This window comes from Exophiala bonariae (assembly GCF_035927105.1).
Source record: "Exophiala bonariae strain CCFEE 5792 chromosome Unknown scaffold_5, whole genome shotgun sequence".
Lineage (NCBI taxonomy): Eukaryota > Fungi > Ascomycota > Eurotiomycetes > Chaetothyriales > Herpotrichiellaceae > Exophiala > Exophiala bonariae.
In genome coordinates, this window is record NW_027042480.1 from 1,307,463 (window position 1) to 1,329,930 (window position 22,468).

Sequence of the window (22,468 nt, forward strand, 5' to 3'; positions counted from 1 at the left end):
ACCCGTAACTTGAACCTATAACCAAAGTACCAGAGAGTTAGGTGCTTATCGGCCATCATTATGTATCTACGCCACTCCTACATGGACAGAGAAAGATCGGTGGCCAAAAAGCCTCGTGAATATCCGACCGTGTTGGGGAACGACATTCGTAATGATGAGATTTAACTCTCTCTTCAACAAAAGTGTCCCTTCCCAGGCTGCCACCAGTCATCAATCAGATCACCATCCATAATAATGGTTTCCTCTATTTCCAGCTTTCGATAGGCTCCGGGAGCACGACGTTGCCATAGTCTCTGGAGCTACACCTTACGCGTCTGTTTCCCACCGTCAATGAATCGATCCTCTTGGAATCTGCATTTACTTACGACTCCAGAGTCCTGCTTACGATCTAGCTTTGATACAGCTTTGGCGGCATGAGAGCTATTTTTTGGCTGGTTCTTCAGCATTGGCACGTATTCTAAGGCTGTTGATAGCGCCATGGTGGTTGTCTCGTGCACCGTTTTCGGCGACCAATATCACTCAGGCAGGCTTGTACCTGCCTTATTTACTAATTGCATTTTGCTCCCTTTGCTACTGGCCGATACCATTTCTTGGTGCTAGGAATTCGTGACTTGAGCCAAATCGGCCATCGACTTGAGTTGATGCCTTGGGTGAAGAACGTCAAACCAAGGCTGGAAAGAAACCGAACAATGCACCATGTCGCAGGAAGATAGCCCTGGTCGCTCCAATCGCTCAAAACGCAGCAAGACAGAGCTTGCGTGTGATACCTGTCGGAAAAGGAAGTCAAGATGTGATGGCAGGCGCCCCAATTGCTCCCATTGTGAGAACATGGGGTTTGAATGCATCTATCGACCTCCACTGAGCATTCTAGATGCGTGAGTCCCCCATTGCGTAACTATGGGCAGACTCTTGCTGACCTGGTTTTGTAGGGACGCATCAGTATTGGCGCGCCTTGCAATCTTGGAATCTCGTATTCAAGCAATGGACCAACGCCATCTTTCAGAGACCATCTCCTCTAGCACTCCCAGTCGAGATAACACCCTCGGCTCGCCTCAAGCCGTCGTCACGCCGTGGCCCAAGGTTCCCGAATTTCACCATGCCGCTGCACACAAGATGTTCCATTATTGGTCCAAACTCAGAATCAACATCAGTCCTCCTGAGCTGGAACCATTACACTTCTTCAAACAGGTTGATGACGCTGACACCTTCTTGGTGGGTTCCAAGTTTGAGAGTCATATCTCTGGAACGATCTACTACGCCGAGTTAATGCGTGCGATTGATCTTTTATTCGAGGAAATCATGCATTTACCATTCATACTCCGTCACTTGTTGACATCTGGCGGACTTTCTCGGAATATGTGCATCGATGTATTTGGGGCGCACGCCCCTGCAAAGCCTGACCCTACGGTCACTCTTGACTTTGTTGATCAGTCTGCAGAAGAGCTACTCATACAGACGGTCGCCTTGAAGCATTTGGCGGCGAAAGAGTCTAGTGTGGTTTTGAGTCAGAAGGCTGATCTGGCTTTCAGATATGCACTGGAACGAATGTGGATGATGCAGTCCCAACAAAGTCCACAGGCACTGCCATTTAAGTTCCTGTTCGTCATCATCATGCTCTATCTTTACGGTAGACCATTTCACGCTTTAGGAATATTGCAAAGTCTTGAATCTTTGATACATAACACGTCGCCAAGCAGTCAGGGTGATATTTCGGCTCGGGCACGCTACGAGGCTTATTTTTATCAGTACTTTCTTCTCGAAAGCGATATCCTGACGGAAATTGATGGAGTGCCCTCCCACCGTTTACATAATATCGGTTTGCCAACAGCGTTCGACGCCGTGACAACACCACCCAATCTGATGGGCAGTGAACCAGGCTCCTCTTTGACTTACGATTATGCCATACAGGAACTTCATTCTCATTTGACGCTTCGTGGCTATCTCAACAGCGTCCTCGCAAATCTGTATACGACGGAGAGAGCGTATTGCCGACCTGACGAGATAGCAGCAAACCTTACCGACATTGCCCGTCGATTGGATATATGGTATTGGTCCTTACCTCTGGAGATGAGATTTCCAAGACATCCTGCGGCATTTCTCCTAACGATACCACGAATGAGTGACAAGATGGTAAGCATGAAATTCCAGCATTTCAGGACAATCATTAACCAATCGTAGGATGAGCTAAGATTCAGGTATCATGCTGCCGTTGTTTTGGTCAATCGACCCGTCTTGTACTTTGTGCTCTACGAAACGATGGAACATGCCGCCAGATCGGCAGGGGACTCTTCAAAGCAAAACCCGTGGGTGTACGAATCCTGTTATAGTTGTGTGCAAAACGCAGTAATGATTGTTCTGCTACATGTCAAAAGATTTCGCAGTGGTCTTTGTGATTATTTTGATAGCTGGTGCAACATACAGCATCTCATAGCGGCATGCGCGATAATAATTCAGGTTCAAAATTCACCAACGATGTCGATTTTACTGAAGGAACATGATGATCCTATGGGGTTGTTGGATGCAGCCGAAACAGTCATTGAGCAAGGCATAAACCGACCGGCAAACGTCCGTGAAACTTTGGGAATGTTGAGGAACATTCGACAAAATTTTCAGCGACACACTCCTCGCACCCCATCGATAAGCGGTCAGACTAGCTCCCCTGTGTTCTGAAGATCAGAGAGTTCGTCTCGAAAACAATGCTTGAGCGAATGGAAGACGACGATTGTGCATGCGTCAAATACACCCCTTTGGGAAGGCTTCGCGATTATGTTGCAGATGCACAGCTACCATTATTAGCTTCACTTATGGTTCAAAATGAATCACCGCGCCTTCCATATGGCACGAAACCACCGTTTTTTGCTAGCCGTGGGGCAAGACTCAGTTTCCAAGCACCACAAATGATGATGCGCCTCCATAGGCAGGGATATTGTTAGTCAGCTGATTCTTGCAGCCGAAAGCCAAGGTTGCGAATTTGATGGCCTCTTTAAAGGGCGTGGGGAGGCCATACTTGTCGCTCGTGTGAAGATGAACCTCATGCGATTTGAGTCTTTGCTCAAGGAATTTCATCAGAGTGGTATTCCGGCAGCCCCCCTCCACTCGCTATGACTGTGTTTAACTGTGCTCTGGGGAGAATGAAACCAACAATTGATGATTCTAGGGCGTACGCTGTGATCATCGCCAGAGTCGCGAGGAGATTTCGAGACCGGTGTGATCACAAATTCCACAGGATCGGACCCAGTGACAGTTCGCCTGAAGGGGAAGACATTCCGCGAACAGCCTCATTGACTGTGATCGATGAAAGTGAAGCACACTCGAAACATACCGACCAGAGAAGGGGTGGTTCTGAAAAGGAAGCCCTGACCACGGCCCCGTGAGACACCGTTTAATGTCACAATTTGTGTGTGGCGTCCACCGACGAAACAAGGCCTCAATCCAGATCGATCTTCATAATGAAGGTTTCATTTTCCCCATTTATCTATTGAGTATTCCTGGAACTATTTGCTCAAGCCTTCAGAGCTGGAGTTTCATAATTCATGATGACAGACATGGCCTCGGGATACCTCAGACCAAGATTCTGAGTCTTTTCGGACAGGGCTCTCAAGGTCTTGTTCTCCTCATCGGTCAACTGTACCGTCACTGCGAAGAGATTCTCCTTCAGACGCTCGGCACTACGCGTGCCAAACAGGACGTGAATCTGCTCGCCCTGTCGCATCAACCACGCAAGTACCAATTGACTGGTGGTGAGGCCCTTTTTCTCCGCGATGTCCTTGAATTTGTTAGTTAGTTCCATATTGCGATCGAAGAATTCCTTCTGGAACCGCGGAATGGCACCACGCCAGTCGCCCTTCACTTGCTCGGGAGATGTGATGGTGCCGGTGAGGAAGCCTCGACCGAGCGGACTATATGCAACAATTGCGGTCCCGAGCTCATTGCAAGTGTCAAGAAGGCCGGCGTTGCCCTTCTCACCACGTTCGATGTCGAGGATCCACGGAGAGTACTCTATTTGGACCGCTGTGATGTGGTGAATCTTGCTTGCGCGCTTGAGCGTATCAACTGAGACTTCAGACAGTCCAATGTTCTTGATCTTGCCCTCGCTGTTCAATGTCAGTCTGTGGATCTGGATATATATCGTTAGGGAGTCTTACTTCTTCAGCTCCACCATGACTTTGAGCGTTTCCTCGATTGGCGTCTTTCCGTCCACACGATGGCAGTAATAGAGGTCGATGTAATCTGTCTTCAACTTCTTGAGGCTGCGCTCGACGGCTGCTCGAAGATATTCCACATCACTTCTGAGCGACATGCCCTGGTCATTAATCACAATGCCAAATTTGGTTGTCAAGAAGATGTCCTTGCGCTTTTCCGGATTACGCTCGAACCATTTCCCAACCAGCTCTTCTGTGTCGCCATAGATATCAGCGTCATCCCAGTGGCGGGCACCCAGATCATATGCGGCATCCAAGACCTTGAATCGGTCCTCATCGGTTCCAGCTGCACCATAGGCTCCGCCCAGAGACATCAGCCCGAAGCTCATGGCTGGAACAACGGGGCCTGATGTCCCAAGTTGTCTCGTTGGGAGAGGATAGGGAAGAGCCATGATTGCTTGAGATTTCGAATTTGTCTTCCGCCTTGGGACTACTCCTTAGACTCAAATCAACTAGATGGTGAGAGACGCGATGATGTTCGAATGCTATCAGATTTATCCTGAAGCAACCCGAGGTGTTACGTGGGAATTTCAGTGGCTTTAAATAGTTACGATTGAAATCCGAGGGCCGTCTGGGGCCTGTACTTTGCTACCAGGATGCAATTCCAAAATGCAATGCTTGCCTAATGGATCAATGACATAGTATAACCTCAACTTTGACGAGGAATGGAACCATTGATACTCTCCCTCCCATGTGCATGACGGAGTTAAGAGAGGCGTACTCCAGACGACAAGACCCCAGTTATGCGCCTTATGCTTGTATCTCAAGCCCATGATGGCTCGGCTTGTCGATTTTGCTCGGAGCTGCGAGTTAGATCTGGACGCTAAGTGGGGAGTGGATCTGGAGTTCCTAATTCCAGCCTACGAGTAGGTAGGTAAGTGAGGCCCAAGACAAGGCCATTATTACACCAAATTTTGATGGAAGTACTAGTCGAGGAGGTGAAGTCCAGTCCGTGCTTGTCCTTCGAGACCTCCTGCTCAACGGGGAAAAGTCCATCCGATTGACCAATCAGATTTCCAGAAACGCCTGGACGAACTCGGATGAAGCGACCCGTATATTCGCAAACGCTTCTTTGGCGTCGGATAGACGTTGAATGATGATACAAGCAGGAGCGGACTCGAGCGGACTCATCTTGGGGATTTGATCATATGCTGTCTCAGGTACTTTCGAAGACGGTGCCCATTGTCCACACACGCCTGGGACATGATGGATTCAAGTTCGTGGATCACTGACGCTTCTGCCTACCCTGTCGCCCACTGTACCTCAACGATGACACAACACAGGCTGCTCAAAAATAACAATCATGAGTAGAGGATATTAGATGCACTACATGCTATATCGCCGGAGCTCTTGCGCAAGAGTAGATTTACCACAATGAAACCTGCCTGGTTAAACAGGCTGTGTTGCTCACCAACCACGTCCTCATACCCAGACCCGGTAACTCTCCTTGTCTTATGATCATTCGACTTGGTTGTTTAGGGAATTGGAAATAGATCCCAATAATGCCGTATTCGATATTTTCAGATCTCGAGATCTCACGTCCTGCTCCTCTCGAAAGTCCCAACCGCGACCCAATCAGAGTGCAACGAAGCCCAGCCCTCCGCCAACAAGCCCGTACACCCACCCGCCTTCCAGCCGACCATCCCCGCACTCCCGCAGCATCCGAGAAGCTGCGTCGGCTGGCGAATATGCACGAAAATTCCGATTAGGGGGGATCTGCTGCCCGGTTTGGGCAGCATCTGCTGTGATTGGGTTAGATCCTGGGATTGTGGTGAACGACGCCGCAAAAGCATTGGTGAGTCGCTTGGGCTAAATAGACGCGGGCTCTACGGTAGTTGATTTGCGCTTGACTAGTCTAGTCAGGCTGAATATCATTCATGGTCGATATGGCTGGGACTATTTTGCAAGTATGTGGTGTCATCTTTCAAAAAGCGACCGCCCAGTCGCAAGGAGATATCTGTAACTTTATCTCTCCGATGAGTACATCACAACCTCGCCGGCTTCTCTTCTTGTCTGCGACATGGCAGGTCCTTTCTAAGGATCTTGCCGCTGGGCGTCTTGGGCAGGTTCTGCAGTTCCCAAACACCACCACGGATCTTCTTGTAGCCTGCCACCTGGCTGTCGGACCAGGCACGAATTTCATCGAGGGCCTTTTGCTTTTGAGCCTGGGAGGCCGAGCTATATTGTGCTGTGAGTGTGACGTATGCGATGGGAAGCTCAGTTGCCTGTTCGTCCGAGTATATCGACGTCACTGCAGCATCTGCAACTGATGGGTGCTGCAGGAGAAGATCCTCGAGTTCGGACGGTGGCACTTGAAATCCCTTGTATTTGATTAACTGTCGATAATGTCAGCATAGTCACACATTCTTCGGGTAGCACGATTATGATCTACCTCTTTCAATCGGTCCGTGACCCAGAAATTGTCATTCTCATCTACCCGCATGATATCGCCAGTACGTAACCATTCGCCTGCATAGGTGTCTCGAGTCGCTTGCTCGTTGTCATAATATCCCCTGCATTGATCAGAATGGTGCAAAAAGAGTGTTGAGCAACCTGCCACTCACATCATAGTCTGAGGGCCCTTGACCCAAAGTTCGCCCTCCTCACCTTGTGCAACATCTTTCAGCGAGACAGGATCAACTAAGCGAACTTCCCTTTTGACAATTTTAGTGATATAGTCTCATGAATTGGAGCAATATACATACGTTCCTGAAACAGGTTTCCCCACAGTGCCAATGTTATCTTCAGAGTCGAGCGTTGTCTGCAGCATTACCGTAGGTGAACATTCACTCATACCATATCCTATCACAAAGGTCAGATCGAACGCGCTCCGGGGCAATGCCAAGGCCTCGGATATAACCAGGAACCACTTACCTTGAATGATTCTCGCATCAGATCCAAATCTGGCTTTCAGTCTCGTCTGCAAAGCCTGCTTCGTTGGTGCTGCCGAGATTAAGATCGTTTTCAAAGACGATAAGTCATATTTTGCCACAGCCGCCGAGTCAGCTAGCTGTACAGCAATGGGAGGCACAATGTGTGCCCAGTTGGCATTGTACTCAGCCATTTTGCGACAGAATAGTTCAAAATCGAATGCCGGAATGCCACACGTAAATGAACCCACCCACATGCCAAGCAGGACAACAGTTCCCAGTCCATACACATGGCAATCTTGACGATGTGAGCACAGAATGTGAGGAGTAGTGACTCGAGGCAACTTACAAGGTGGAAAGAAGCATTCTCTTGTTGATGACATAACAAGACCGGGCACAGATATTCGTCCTTGCAACATGTTCGAGGTTATATTGTAATGTGATAATTGAACACCTTTTATCTTGCCTGTCGTGCCTGACGAAAAAACAATGAAAGCAGTCACATCCTTCGCGGATTTTCCTTCAAGGTCGTAAGGCGGCAGGCTCTCATGGTTTGAGCTGCCCATGATATCGTCCGGAAACTATCGATGATTAGCTGGTGGGCTTGGGCTCTAACGACATTCTCTACCAGTTTCAAGTTTTCGTGCCTCTCGATCACAGTAAAGACTGTTGGTCGTTGTAATTCCTTCAAAGACAGAGTCCGGAGTGCAGAGTCTACCGCCGCTGACTTGCTTGGGTGTATCGCAAGATGACTCGGCTTGACAAGAGAGACAGCATGAGCAATGTCTTTGGAAACCGAAGCGGGATTGAGTGGCCTTGATACAAAGTCGTTAGACTGTGGTTCTGGAGCTTATGGAGACGAGAAACAAACGAGAACACCGCTCCTATCCAGAGAGTAGCATGAGCCAGTATTATGAAATCGGTCTGGCAAAAATCAGTATCACGGAAGAATCTTGAAGCCATCGAAAAATGCTCACAGAATTGGGGACAATGACCATCAGCCTATCTCCTTCCTTCAGACCTAGTCGATGCTTCAGGCCCCAAGCACATTTGGCAGCTTGTTCCCGAAGGCCTCCATACGTGAGACTCTTGTTTGCTATCGTGTCAATGTGAACCACTTTATCAGCTGGGCACAAGTCTGGGTTGTACTTTGTCATGAATTGAGGGATTGTGATCGTTTCATCAAAGCCGACGGGACAGAAGGGTCCTCTCATGGTTGAAGAGGACATCGTCATCAATGAATTACCTCGTGATAGTCTTGGAGTATCTTTCTGGGTGGTGAGACTCTCGCTTTCAAGCCCAAGAACGCGATAGAACAAAATATAAACAGATTGACATTACCTCCAATATCACAATGAGGTCTTCCGAGGCGTTGTTCGAATCAATGAAGATGCCCATTCGCTACTCGGCCATTGAAGTGGGCCCGTGTTCAGCCTGGAGGCCCCGGACCAAGCATATCATCTCCGCAGCACACTTCATAACCTCGGCTGAAGAGTCAGTCAATGAAAGAGTACGATGCACACTTCCGAGCAGTAACACAGGAGCCACGAATAGCTCTGGACAGTCTGGTTGCAAGAATTGCAAAGAATTATTCATGTCTCCCGATATCTCAATTCGACATCTTCGATTAATTGTGTCGCTATATATCTCTGCTGCTGCACAACTCGCGAGATTCAATTCGGCCTGGTAGGAGCCAGCTTGCCACCAGCTGCAGATCATAAAGCTCAATGATTTGATAGCCCATAGTAATCAGGTGCTCTGAAATGGTTTCGCGCCCTGATAGAGCTTCAACGTTGGCGAGTGACTGTGTTGCTGGATTCAGTCATATCATAGACATAGGGCGACCGATCGGTAGCGTCAACGAGCATTCTCGTCATGTCCAATCCTTGCTGCTTCAGCCAGGAATCAAAGGCGCTGTAATGTCAATACATCGATGGTTTATCCGCTCTCAATAAGGTAGTTTGATGACGAATTGAGGAAGTGCGCCTCTCGAGTTTGAGGATGAAAGGCGGGGAGAACGTGCTGAGGGGGAAGGCAACCCAGAGGCACGCGTAACGTGCCTGCACGTTTTTAATCCGCTATCCAGTGGCGCAGAACACGTTTAGTGCCCCCAGATGCTATTTTTATCCTCGCTAAGTCTTGTGACAACTTATCAAGTGATAATCTCTGCCCGGAAGCACAGTCTTGATATATCGTATTCGGATTAGGCTATTTTAGCATCATCGATGCTGTTTTGAAAGCGGGGGTTGAATAGATGACTCTGAATAGACAAGAGGTTGGTCTCTTATATGCAAGGGAAGATTGCAGATTTTAGTCTTTCTGAGCCATATATCATCACTTGACGAGTCCGGAGAAGATACTGATTTCAAGGGAAACATTGACTTTCCGATCGAACCTTGACCTTAGGCTATCTGAAAATCAACGGGTGCCTCTTCGTGTACTACAGTCGACGTCTACTAGCAGGCAAGATGTGTTTCGGCAGTCAGGACAACGACCCTACTCAACAACCCATCAAAATTACTCAATCATCCGAGGCTCAATCAGATGGCTCGACTCCAAGCAAACGAAAAGAGCAGAAGAAACATTCATACACCGATCTACACGATTCTGAAACTCGGGATGTCCATCAAATCGAGAAGGCAAACCTAGACTCCAAGAAATCCGAACCAACATCTTCGGCACCGCTCACGCGCAAGCAACTCCGCGACAAGTATAACAATAAGCCAAATAATGTCGCGGTGTTTGCAGGAAACAATTACGACATCTTTTGACCGGTGCAGTTGTTGATCTCGAACTGCCATCGTTGTTGACGGGGCCGAAGATTGAAGCGTTTACGACGCATGATTAGCTTCGTCGAGTGCCTTTGGCATGATCCTAGAGCAGTGATAACCCAGGACAAGTGGTATTCAGTATCTGGCTCCCATGCAACTTTGAGTTGGGACATGGTTGGTCCAATTATGAATTTATCTCCGTTTACGAGTATGGAGTCTTTGTTGGGAAGCTGGGGTACGCCGTGGCGATGAAGGGTTGTGGTTCATCCACCTACGCATGGTCAAGGCTGATGGCACTCGATAATCTCGGTATTGATAAATCATGATTCATGACACTTGTTGAGAGCACCTTGTTGAGTAAGCATATCGGTGTAGCCCACATATTCGGTGCATAGTTCGACCTTTATGGGTTCAAGTTGGCAGATTGAGTCCTGAGTGGCCCGTGTCTGCTGCGGCCGTATGAATCTCCCCATTCTTTCGTGGAGGCTCTCTCCCAGGTAAAATTGGTACTTGTTTGCTGAGTCACAGCACGTGGTGGACCTTCGGATTCTCGAATCGACACCTTCCTCGTCTACTCGTAAGTCATATTTCCACTCAAAACAATCAATTGCGGCATTCGCCAACTTGTGCCCGTCTATGCTAAAAGATAAGCCTAACACCACCACCTAAATAATCGGTTACTGCCTACTCGTACTTCGTATTCCAGTTGCTTAGAGCCGAATTCACATTTCTTTGTCAACTTGACTCTTAGAAGGCCATGCGCACATGAAGATGAATTGTGAAGCCTGCAACTCGAGGACAAAGAGCATCACACCTATTCATCCGCGATGACGCCATTATGTAAAAGCAGGTCAACAAAGGGTTGAGGAAAGAAAAAATTCCAGTCGGGCCAGAGTTGGACCGCCGGCAAACGGCGTATTTAGTACCACCAATGGGAGTTGGAGACTTGGCGAGCACCCGTTCAGCCTCGTCGTACCTACAATCAAAGTGGATCTAATTGCCGCACGCAAGAGCTACACTATCAGTTGATATTGATCCGAAGCAATACGTAGCAGTAGTTGGTGTCCAGGCAGCTCAATTTCGTACCCTCTGTGGAGACCATGGTCAATATGATATATATGAATGTCTGTGCTGCTCTTCAAGCATGGGACCTTTTCCCCAGTACTCCCAGCGCAAACCTCAACAAGATCTCCTGTGTTTGCTACAGATTTGCATAGTACGGGATACCCGTTTATCTGAGATTGGTACCCCACCGAAGCAAACACCTGACAAATCTTCCCTCCGAAGTACTTGTATATTTGTTGTACCCTGAAGGTACATTTCACCACTTCTCCACCCTCCTCAACTCGAACTGTCTTGTTTGAATGATGGAGGCCACCATACCCAACGCCCCAGCAGGGCAGGAACCACTCACCGGACCAGCCACTGAGAACCAACCCTCTCACAACACATCCTCTTCTTCATCTTTTGTCGAGCCTAAGCATGGCGGCACTAGCTCACCAGTCGACTTTGTGATCTCCACTCGCTTCATCATGGCATTTGCCGCACTCGCGGTCTTAACTCTGATGGTAGCTCTGGATGGCACCTCGATATCGGTAGCCTTACCCATAATCGCGAAGAAGCTAAACGGCACCGCCATCGAAGCCTTTTGGGCCGGCACATCCTTCCTACTCGCATCCACAGTATTTCAACCTACCTTCGCCTCATTCAGTCACATCTTCGGACGAATGGCAGTCATCATGCTTAGCATAACTTTCTTCTTCGTGGGCGTGATGATGGCTGCATTATCCAATGATTTCACTCTTTTGCTTGTTGGAAGATCCATCCAAGGCATTGGAGGCGGAGGTATTATCTCCATGACCGAAATCATCATCACCGATCTTGTCCCATTGAGAGAGAGAGGAAAATATGCTGGAATCATTGGAGGTATGTGGTCCATCGGCAGTGTGTCTGGCCCCGTCATCGGAGGTGCCCTGGCAAACACTTGGCGATGGATATTCTGGATCAACCTTCCATTTATCGCGGTTGGTGGGGTCATGGTTCCCTTGTTCCTCAGACTCAATGTGATCCCACAGAGTCTTGCCACCAAACTGAAAAGAGTCGACTGGATTGGAGCCGTTTTGTTCGTGGGAAGCATGACAAGCTTCTTGATTCCAATCACCTGGGGTGGTGTGATGTATCCTTGGTCACACTGGCGGACGTTGGTTCCTCTGCTCGTGGGGGCCGCCGGACTCATCGCGTTTTGCTTTTATGAGAAGTTTTTGGCACCAGAGCCGCTTCTTCGCTTGTCGGTCTTCGCCAATCGCACAGCCAACATTGCATATTTCACGACTGCTTTGCATGGCCTCATTCTCTGGTGTCTGCTCTACTATCAGCCGTTGTACTTTGAAGCTGTGAAGGAGTACAAGCCGATAATTGCAGGAGTTGCTCTCTTCCCAGCAACATTCACAGTGGCACCTTTGGCAGTTGTCACAGGGTTCCTGATCACAAAGACAGGACGGTGGAGGTGGGCGATCTGGTCAGGATGGGCCATTTCAACTCTCGGCCTAGGTCTCTTGGTCCTTTTGAAAGTTGAAACAAGAATCCCACAGTGGATTTTCATTGATCTCGTCTCAGGCATTGGGCTGGGTATTCTGTTCCCAAGTCTTCAATTCCAGTTACAGGCAGCGTCAACCCAGAAGGACATGGCATTTGCTGTAGCCTTGTTTGTGTTCTTTAGGTCCTTCGGTCAGGCACTGGGAGTCGCCATTGGTGGTGTTATCTTCCAGAATGAAATGGTCAACAAATTACAAGCGTATCCTCGGTTTGTCGAACAAGCCAGTGAGCTTGCCAAAGATGCAGCAGCATTGGTTGAGATCATCAAGCACACTTCCATTGAGGACGGAAAACTTGACCTCCAGACAGCTTACACCGATAGTTTGAGGACAGTTTACATCTTCATCACTGCCTTGGCTGCTGTGGCTTTTGTTGCAAGTCTTTTCATCAAAGGTTACGACTTGAACGTGGCTCTGGAGACCGATCAAGGGTTGATACAAAAGCAAAAGAAAGAAGACATACGAGCAGAGGAGGGAGAAGCTGCAGCTGAAAAATCTGTGGTGCCTGCTGTATGAATATGAAGCCAACCTACCCGTATTGGGAATTTCAAAGGAATAGAAATTGGCGCCGGGACTACCAGATGGGGTGATAGACAACAGAGGTGTTGCTCTTTGGAGTTATTGATGACAATCATTGTACTAATAATTTATGACTGACACGGATAGACAAGGACCACCACTCTTAGAGAGGCTTGGAACATGATCATTTAATTTTGATTCAAAGCTTAGGCGCCATAATGTGGTATATCAAATTGTATCAGGTACTTACTCGTGAGTCGTACCTGTAGATGGTAGCAGTAGTGCTTCGAAACCGAGAGCTCAGAATGACGTATACAGGTTTCAAGGAATAACAGAAAATCCGAAGCCGACCGGCATCAAAAGCGGTGAAGGCAAACGGACCCTCCGACATTTCCAGCGTCGCCCGCCAAAACAGAACTCTTGGCAACATTTTTGGACTTGCGAAAAAAGTTCGTTCTCGGTAGTGGGTAGGGTTGCTTGCATCTCCATTCAAGTTCTTCTTCTCTCGCGACCTCAATCCATTTTCTTGTTTCGCTTTTCTGAGAGGTCACTTCAAAGAAATCCCTCCGGTCTTATCAGTCATGTCTGACGAAGTTTATGAAGGTGCCATTGGCATTGATCTTGGTTTGTCCTCACCCACTCAGACTCTGACCGGATTGTGCGCAGGCTAACAATTCATCAGGCACTACCTACTCATGCGTTGCTAACTATGAGGGTACCAATGTCGAAATCAGTACGTCAATCCCAAAAGAACCCCTTGTTCGACCTACTGTTCAGCATGAATCCTTACAAACTACGCAGTTGCCAACGAGCAGGGTAGTTTTACAACTCCCTCATTCGTCTCTTTCACCGATGAGGAGCGTCTTGTCGGTGAGGCAGCGAAGAACCAGGCTGCCATGAACCCAGCAAACACTGTCTTTGATGTCAAGTCAGTTGATCCTCCACTATACACAACGAATTCACACTGACACACTTGGTTCAGGCGATTGATCGGACGAAGATACGAAGACCCCACCGTCAAGAAGGATATCGAGTCATGGCCATTCAAGATCATCGACCAAGGTGGCAATCCTATGGTCCAGGTCGAATATCTCAAAGAGACCAAGACATTCTCCCCTCAAGAGATCTCCTCAATGATCCTGACAAAGGTATGGACAACTTTATCAACCCATTTCCTCAATTCTAACGTCTTTTGTAGATGAAGGAGGTTGCCGAAGTCAAACTTGGCAAGAAGGTCGAAAAGGCCGTCATCACTGTTCCTGCTTACTTCAACGACAACCAGCGACAAGCCACCAAGGACGCAGGTGCCATTGCAGGTCTCAATGTCCTCCGTATCATCAACGAACCTACTGCTGCTGCTATCGCATACGGTCTTGGATCCGGAAAATCTGACAAGGAGCGTAATGTTCTGATCTACGATCTCGGTGGCGGTACCTTTGATGTGTCCCTCTTGAACATCCAAGGTGGTGTTTTCACCGTCAAGGCCACCGCTGGCGATACCCACTTGGGTGGTCAAGATTTCGATACCAACCTTCTCGATCACTTCAAGAAGGAGTTCCAGAGAAAAACCAAGAAGGATCTCTCTGGTGACGCACGTGCTCTCCGAAGACTCCGGACCGCTTGCGAACGTGCCAAGCGAACATTGTCCAACGGTACCCAGACCACTGTCGAAATTGATTCTCTTTTCGATGGTGAAGATTTCAACGCCCAGATCACTCGTGCTCGTTTCGAAGATCTTAACGCCAAGGCATTCAGCGGCACACTCGACCCTGTCCAGCAGGTCCTCAAGGATTCCGGCCTTGAGAAGTCCAAAGTCGACGAGATCGTGTTGGTTGGCGGCTCCACCCGTATTCCTCGCATCCAGAAGTTGTTGAGCGATTTCTTCGATGGCAAGAAGCTCGAGAAGGTATGTCCCCTGAATCGGCCACAAAAGAAAGTACTAATCCTGATGACAGAGCATCAACCCTGACGAGGCTGTTGCCTATGGTGCCGCCGTACAGGCCGGTATCCTATCCGGCAAGGCCACTTCCGCCGACACTGCCGACCTCCTACTTCTCGATGTTGTTCCCCTTTCTCTTGGTGTTGCTATGGAAGGCAACATCTTCGCTCCAGTCGTGAGCCGTGGGTCCACCGTCCCCACTCTGAAGAAAAGGTATGTGGCTTATTGTTTATCCTGTGTTTGGATTTTGAGTTTGGTTTTGCGTGTCCCCCTTCGCCGAATTTCGGCACCGCACATCAGGCATGGGCCAGAGGACCATTGTCATTGTCCCAATTCATTGACCGGTCTCATGGCTTGAAACAATCGTCCATCTTTGTTTTATCTTCCTGGTGCTCCCCATCCATATTGAACCCTCTTCTTCCTATATCTCCCTCCAGGATTTCCTTTACAACTGATTCCGACACGACTCCGGACCATCTCTCATGTACGGCTTGACGCCTTTTGGTATCTGTCCTACCCTTATTTTCAGCTGGACTTTTAAACTCGTCGCCCATGCTCTGTCGCCTCAACATTGCAACCTTTCCCCAGCGATCGAGGAGTTGGAGAATATACTCCTGAAAATTCTGTTCGGGCGGAAACACTCCTTCTCATCTATCTGATCTCACTATTTCAGACATTCTCCAGCAGCCAAATAACTGAAATTTGTTTGGTGCTGGAATATCTCTCCGCACGAACCCGTACAGAATGGCGGTTGTTTCAAGAGATATCTTACCACTACAACAACCCAGATTTTTTAAATCCTGGCGATTGCAGTGTGCCTTTCTGGATCCTCATGGAACTGGGTCGTTCCCAAAGACATTTTTGGAGCGGAGGCGTGGGTGAGAACGGGCAGTGAGAAAGACAGTCCGGGCGGACGGGCGGACGGGAGGCGGGGCGGAGACGAGTCATACATCAGTCTCTCTGTTCTCTCTGTCTGACATCCCTTCTTCACACCCGTTTTCGGTTGTTCTTCACGGAGTTGTGCCATTTGCCAAACAGCCACATGTCAATCCACTAGATTGGCACTCCGCAACACATTCTTCCACATGAGATGGCATATCTTTCCGGAAATCGACAACATTGTTTTTGGACATTAAGCCAATGTCAAAACAACTACACATCAAATCAAATGATTGCCAATCATCCTGACATCGAGCCAATGGCAAAACAATCACACAACAAATCGACGGATTGTCACCTCTATCCGCCGCCTTGCATATGACCGACCATTATCTCAGGGAGAGCTATTGGACAATCAGTCTCGTGGTCGGACCAATGGATTTACACTTATTTCCACACTCTTCCACATGAGTTCGCATTGTCTTCCATATCTTGTGATACCACTGCCAGAAATTGAGCTGTCTGGGGCCGAGGATTTGAGGATCTAGGAAGGCAGTCACACATCAGTCCATTGGATTGGAACTATTTCCTCCAATCTCTTCCGTCTCAAGATAGCTTGCTCTCTAGGATACGTTCTATCATTGATTGTTCATTATGGACATTGAGATGAAGCGAGCTTGTCCGAGTCATTCCCTTGGGAATTGACCTTTGAGGACAATCACTCTCTACGAATGTACACCTATGAAAGGCAATATTTCTTATGGGGGATATTGAGGTACTTAAGGAGGAGATCTTTGACTGCACCTCTACACATTACTCATCATCCAAGTATTGTGCCAATCCATCCGTCATGCAGGTATATTGTTGCGTGGTCGAACTACCTTAAGAAGGTAGTAGTTATCGATCCAGAGTTTTACATTGTCTTCCCGAAACAGAGCTTACGCCATGCCCGCCTCATTGCATGCTGCTCCTTCCTTGTTGAATGGTCAGACTTGGTTAAAAGGTCGTTTTCGGATGAACGTTCCTTCCTTCTGCAGCCATTCTCGACCTTGGCACGCGTTCCTTCCTCCAAAGCAATGGATTAGGCATCAGTCCCTACTTCTGAATGAGCTCTTGCCCTCATGACCAGAATTCTGTTGAGACTAACTATCTCAACGGTTTTCCTCCTTCTCATCAACTCTGCATCCTCTACAACCAATCCAATCACTTTACCATCAAATGTCTTGTCGAGGTCTATGTTGACTGTCCTCATCACCGCTCCCTTCGAGCCTACACTCCTTCTTTAAGTAACCATTGTCTCTCATTGGCTTTGCACATCTTTCAGCAAAACCACATCGTCCTCGTTCCTTGAACGGCACGCTCATTCCTCGACCACATCTCTTGATTGTCAACATCACTGCTCCTTTCGAGCCCACACCACTTGTTTGAGTAGCCATTGTCTTCCATTGGCCTTCCACATCTTCAAAGAAGTCCACATCATCATCATTCCTTGAACGGCTTACTCGTTACCTCGGCCACATCTTCTGATTGTCAAAAATCATCACTCCTTTCGAGCCCACACCTCTGTTCGAGTGGCCATTGTCTCTCACTGCTTTGCACATATTCTAGCACACCCACATCATCCCCAGTCCTTGAACGGCTTACTCGTTCTTCACACATATCCCTCGGTCGTCAACATACTCCCTGATTGTTAAGCACATTACTCGATCGTCCAACGTGTTACCCGTTCTGCCCACCATGGATGAGGAGATCAAGGAAATGACCATGTTTGCCATTGAGCAACCATCTGCAGGCACCAGAGATCTATACCGTGTGATCTTTGACACCATGGATGCAATGGATGAAGCCATGCAGTCTGCTCAACTCTCATATGCACCCGGTCTCTTGGAGGCCATTCACGCCGATGAACCACCAGATATATCGTTCTTTGAACGTCTCCATGAACATCCAAGTCCTAGAACAATCTGGGCAATATATGCAATTGTCCTAGACAATCGTGATGACACTCAGTCTCTATACATTGGATCAGCAACAGCTTTCATTGGTGGGATGGGAGCACGGTTCAAGACTTATGATGATGTTCTCCGCCTGAGTCAAAAAGCCGAAGCAGAAAACGATCAACAATCTGGTGTCCCCAGTCGCATGAAGGAGGCTGTTTTGGACGGTTCCATCATCACTCACAAGGTTCCATTGGTTTAGTGTACCATTCCAGCCATGATTGACTGTGCACGTACTCGATTCCTGTTTGTGGCCATGGAAGCCGCATTGTCCTTCTACTTTTGGGCAATGTGCTCTAAGGACACCGACTACAAGATGGGAGATTGTTGTCCATGGCCATTGGACTCGTTCACCTACAATGGCTTGTGCAGTCACAGTTCTCTTAAGGAAACTCCTAAGGGGGACCTGAATATGACCCAAGAACAAGCTGACCAAGTTGTCATTGCAGCCAAGAGACGGGTAGCATTGAACAATGCTGCCAACTACAAGAAAGAGAGAGAGCAAGACCTGGAGAAGTACAAAGCTCGCAAGCGCAGATATGGCTTGACATACAATCGCGTCCATCCCGATCGCAGATATGAAAGTGGTCGAAAGTACCGTGCAAAGGTCCTTGCAGAGGAACGTCTGCAGTGTACCATCTGTGGTACGAAGTACAGCAACCGCAATTCCCTTGATCGTCACATGGACTCCAAACAGCACAAGATCTGGGCGAAGAGAGAAGCTGAAGGCAAGAACAGATTTAGGTGCAAGATCTGTGGGACTCCAGCTACCCATCTATGTCATCTTCAACGCCATGAGCAAGGTGCTCGTCACAAGGCCCGCGCTGCTGCTCTTGCAGCTCTTGCAGCAACTCCTTGATTGTCCAACCTCTGCTGGACGTGGTCTACATTTCTTACCCAATCACCAGCACATCGACACTGCATACTTTTATCTGACCACCATTGTTTTGCTTCCCCACACTATCTGGGCCATTCATTCTCCATTGGCCTGCATCTCTACATTCGGCCGACAATCATTCATTCTTGATTGCACCACTGCAGTTCTCGCCGCCATGTATCTCTTCAACAACCATTGTCTCTACATAGAGCACTATCGGGTTACTCGTTCCAGCATTGTCCTACTTCTGGCCACCATATATCTATTCAACAGCCATTGTCTCTATTTAGAGCACCATCGGGTTACTCGTTCTAGCATTGTCTTACTTCTGGCCGCCATGCGTTATTTTCAACAACATCACTTCGGATCTGGCCAACATACATTTATGTTCATGCCATTACCGCGGATCGTTCCACCATACAGTCTCTGTTCACATCATTGGCTCTGATCGGTTCGCCATTTCTTTGTTTCTATACCATGACCTCGGATCGTTCCACCATACAGTCTTTGTTCATAGCATTGGCTCTGATCGGTTCACCATTTCTTTGTTTCTGTACCATCACCTCGGATCGTCCACTATACAGTCTTTGGCAACGCCATTGGCTCTGATCGGTCCATTATATCTCTGTTCTTCACGCCATCGGCTCGGATTGGTCCACTATACCTTTGTTTTCATGCCATTCATCTGTTTTTTCAACCAGCTCAACGTCCTTTGCTTTCAACATCTTACCCGTTCAATACTAATCCATTCCGATCATCAGAACCTTCACTACAGTCCAGGACGGGCAGCAATCAGAAAGTACTCCCCGTCCTTCGTTTTGTACCAGCACTAATACTTAACAGGTTGTTTTCCCGGTCTACCAAGGCGAGCGGACCAATTGCGAAGACAACACTTCTCTCGGCGAATTCACACTCTCACCCATTCCACCCATGAAGGCTGGAGACGCTGCCCTCGAGTGTGTCTTCGAAGTCGATGTCAACGGAATCCTCAAAGTCACAGCCACCGAAAAGACTTCTGGCCGCTCAGCCAACATTACTATCTCCAACGCTGTGGGCAAACTTTCGACTACTGAAATTGAAAAGATGGTGGAGGATGCTGCAAAGTTCAAGACCTCTGATGAGGCATTCACAAAGAAGTTTGAGGCCAAGCAGCAGTTGGAATCATACATCGGTCGTGTCGAAGAGCTCATCAATGACCCCGGTCTCTCTCTCAAGATGAAGCGTGGAAACAAGGCAAAGATTGAAGAGGCTCTCAGCGATGCCATGCAACAACTTGAAGTGGAGGACTCCTCACCAGATGATCTCAAGAAGAAGGAGTTGGCCTTGAAGCGTGCTATGACCAAGGCTATGGCTACAAGATAGATGGCTTCTATCATCTGGCACTGCAGAACTCGGTCACACTGGTCATCTCAGAAGTTTGATTGTGGGCATGGAGACATTGATGGTGCTTGCAAAGTCTTTTACAGAATCGGGATCATGCAATATGTTTGCATTCTTTACAAGTCATGGGAGGCGTCATCTTCAGATTGTTCTCAACCCAAAAGTGTGAAGGTTAACATCCATAGCTGAACAAGATTGTTACCTTTGCAGACAGAGAGGTAACTTTCTCCAGTGCATGGATTGAAATGATTTCATTTGCTCAAGTTTACAGAGTATATGTGTTTCCTTGATCGTCCTTTTGCCAGATGATGTGATTGCCCTCACCTCGCCATACTTTTCTATCCTGGACACCGATACAAAAGTCCGCCCTCATCTCGCATAGCCTTGAAGGGTTCTTCCACTGCTAGACAAACAAGTCGTGTCCATCCTTGCCAATAATCGACTTCATCCCTCGAACCCGTAAATCTTCTTGCTCGATATCACGGACCGCCAATTCTGAAAGCCCCGTCGTTTCCCCATGATATCAACACCACCTACCTACCCTTCCCAAAAACACTCGACAACCTATTCAATTCAGCTTACCCCCAGGAGCCCTTGTTTTCCAACCGAGAAAGACTCTTCAGCATGAGAAGCCGATCGACTGTCATGTAGAGCCCATGCCAGCGGGCCTGCTGGTAGGCGCAGTGCAAGCCTTCATCTCCGCAGAGAACAGTCAACCCGAGCCTTTCTTGCAACACATTGGAACCTGCTGTACTCTCCTTTACGATTTCCCAGCGTACGCCTGGCTGATTGCGGGCCCGCACGACACCAGCTATCCATACATCATGAACATAATCCGCTGCGGACTTTATTTACGGGTGCGGGGCGTCGAATGGTGCTTCAAGCTCAGGAGAAGGTGAGAGAGGCCCTCCTGTTCATCGATGCCGCTGTTGGGATCTTTTGGCCCACGGTGGATGCGTCGTGCTTTGGGCTGTTGAATGAGAAAGGGAAAGCCAATATCGCGGCCAAAGGTCTTGGTACCATATACTGGTTTGGCCCCTTATCCTTCTCTGTCCCAGAGGCTGCAAGCAACAACCAATGGATCCTTCATGATCGTCACGCTACAAATGGTAGCAACGGTTCAGCATTTTCCAGTTTCCTCGGAACAATCGGCGGCATCGAGAGACACGGCACATACTAATAGACATTAATAGAATCATCCTCGCGACAATCAGTGGCATCGAGAGACACGGCACATACTAATAGACATTAATAGAATCATCCTCGCGACAATCAGTGGCACCGAGAGACACGGCACATATGCGACAATCAGCGGTACCGAGAGACACGGTGTAGACGCGATAATCAGTGGCATCGAGAGACATAGCATATACGTGACAATCAGCGGCACTATGAGACACGGCACGTACGCGACAATCAGCGGTACCGAGAGACACGGTGTAGACGCGATAATCAGTGGCACCGAGAGACATGGCATATACGTGACAATCAGCGGCACCGAGAGACACGCACATGCTGAAAGATATCGAGAGAGTCATCTGAAAATAACGGCCTGCGCCCTGACACCTTCTATCACTCAAGTCACCGAAAGTAGGCAACACTTACTCATCACTTCTCCTTCGAGTTACCATCAAGCCTTCTCGACGCCAGCAGGCACGATTCAACGCGACAATTAAGCACGCTTACCTCTAACGGCTGATTCGGTGCGAAACAAGAGATAAAGAATAAGTATCAAGTCCCGCCAACCATTCCGCCTGGACAATCTACCGCTTCTACCTCCTCACATATTGACGACTTCGAAAGATCTCAAGACACACCACAAGAAACACAAAACGCTATGAAATAGCCTGCTCAGTCTGCTTCTACTCTGAGACAAAGAGAAGAGTCAACATCAATAATCTCGAAGTCGAGTCTGGCCATGATCTTTCGTAGCAGTGTCCAAGCTACATTCAACCAATTACAAGCCCCGCAAGAACAATCAGAGTGCCCAAAAATAAGTACTCAACGTCCCAGGTCAATCCTATGATATATAGACAATCCAGCGAATATAAATCGATATTTGCCTTATAAAGAAGGCATCGCCACAAGCGTGATCCAAGACAGCAAGTCACATCATCGAATAGCACAATACTAACCGTGTTCAATTCCTCACCTCAGCTAGAGACGATCGTGCATTGAAACAATCAACTCGACCACAATCCATTATTTCGCTACTCGTATAGCCACTGGGTGACACAGGAACCCAACCGTAGCGGTCCCAACCCTGGATAGAAACATAACCTAACTAACAGAAACTATCAGCCGACGAGCCCAAGCAATGTCACCCGACAATGGACTACGAACGAAGCCACATCAGCAACAGAAACCATTAGTCGACGAGCCCAAGCAATGTCACCCGACAATGGACTACGAACGAAGCCACATCAGCAACAGAAACCAT

The 22,468-nt window shown here is 48.3% G+C and overlaps 9 protein-coding genes across 9 annotated transcripts; 7 read left to right on the forward strand and 2 right to left on the reverse strand.

Moving 5' to 3' along the window:
- Positions 1-828: 828 nt before the first annotated feature.
- Positions 829-2,178, forward strand: LTR84_011231 (uncharacterized protein; the record flags this gene model as incomplete). Its single annotated transcript, XM_064854764.1, has 2 exons — positions 829-875; positions 930-2,178. The coding sequence occupies 2 exons, from the start codon at positions 829-831 to the stop codon at positions 2,176-2,178; spliced, it is 1,296 nt and encodes a 431-aa protein (XP_064709490.1).
- A 1,324-nt stretch (positions 2,179-3,502) lies between these two features.
- On the reverse strand, positions 3,503-4,594 carry LTR84_011232 (uncharacterized protein; the record flags this gene model as incomplete). The annotated part of the gene is made up of 2 exons (XM_064854765.1): positions 3,503-4,094; positions 4,146-4,594. The coding sequence occupies 2 exons, from the start codon at positions 4,592-4,594 to the stop codon at positions 3,503-3,505; spliced, it is 1,041 nt and encodes a 346-aa protein (XP_064709491.1).
- A 1,593-nt stretch (positions 4,595-6,187) lies between these two features.
- On the reverse strand, positions 6,188-6,645 carry LTR84_011233 (uncharacterized protein; the record flags this gene model as incomplete). Its single annotated transcript, XM_064854766.1, has 2 exons — positions 6,188-6,538; positions 6,640-6,645. 2 exons carry the CDS (start codon positions 6,643-6,645, stop codon positions 6,188-6,190), a joined length of 357 nt encoding a protein of 118 aa, XP_064709492.1.
- A 2,895-nt stretch (positions 6,646-9,540) lies between these two features.
- On the forward strand, positions 9,541-9,843 carry LTR84_011234 (uncharacterized protein; the record flags this gene model as incomplete). Its single annotated transcript, XM_064854767.1, has 1 exon — positions 9,541-9,843. One exon carries the CDS (start codon positions 9,541-9,543, stop codon positions 9,841-9,843), a length of 303 nt encoding a protein of 100 aa, XP_064709493.1.
- Positions 9,844-11,375: 1,532 nt separating this feature from the next.
- Positions 11,376-12,953, forward strand: LTR84_011235 (uncharacterized protein; the record flags this gene model as incomplete). Its single annotated transcript, XM_064854768.1, has 1 exon — positions 11,376-12,953. The coding sequence occupies one exon, from the start codon at positions 11,376-11,378 to the stop codon at positions 12,951-12,953; it is 1,578 nt and encodes a 525-aa protein (XP_064709494.1).
- A 584-nt stretch (positions 12,954-13,537) lies between these two features.
- SSB1_1 (Heat shock protein ssb1) lies at positions 13,538-15,590 on the forward strand (the record flags this gene model as incomplete). The annotated part of the gene is made up of 7 exons (XM_064854769.1): positions 13,538-13,580; positions 13,639-13,689; positions 13,758-13,884; positions 13,939-14,104; positions 14,155-14,862; positions 14,912-15,108; positions 15,569-15,590. 7 exons carry the CDS (start codon positions 13,538-13,540, stop codon positions 15,588-15,590), a joined length of 1,314 nt encoding a protein of 437 aa, XP_064709495.1.
- A 1,921-nt stretch (positions 15,591-17,511) lies between these two features.
- Positions 17,512-17,973, forward strand: LTR84_011237 (uncharacterized protein; the record flags this gene model as incomplete). The annotated part of the gene is made up of 1 exon (XM_064854770.1): positions 17,512-17,973. One exon carries the CDS (start codon positions 17,512-17,514, stop codon positions 17,971-17,973), a length of 462 nt encoding a protein of 153 aa, XP_064709496.1.
- Positions 17,974-18,027: 54 nt separating this feature from the next.
- Positions 18,028-18,630, forward strand: LTR84_011238 (uncharacterized protein; the record flags this gene model as incomplete). Its single annotated transcript, XM_064854771.1, has 1 exon — positions 18,028-18,630. The coding sequence occupies one exon, from the start codon at positions 18,028-18,030 to the stop codon at positions 18,628-18,630; it is 603 nt and encodes a 200-aa protein (XP_064709497.1).
- Positions 18,631-19,578: 948 nt separating this feature from the next.
- Positions 19,579-20,010, forward strand: SSB1_2 (Heat shock protein ssb1; the record flags this gene model as incomplete). The annotated part of the gene is made up of 1 exon (XM_064854772.1): positions 19,579-20,010. The coding sequence occupies one exon, from the start codon at positions 19,579-19,581 to the stop codon at positions 20,008-20,010; it is 432 nt and encodes a 143-aa protein (XP_064709498.1).
- Between the last annotated feature and the right edge of the window lie 2,458 nt (positions 20,011-22,468).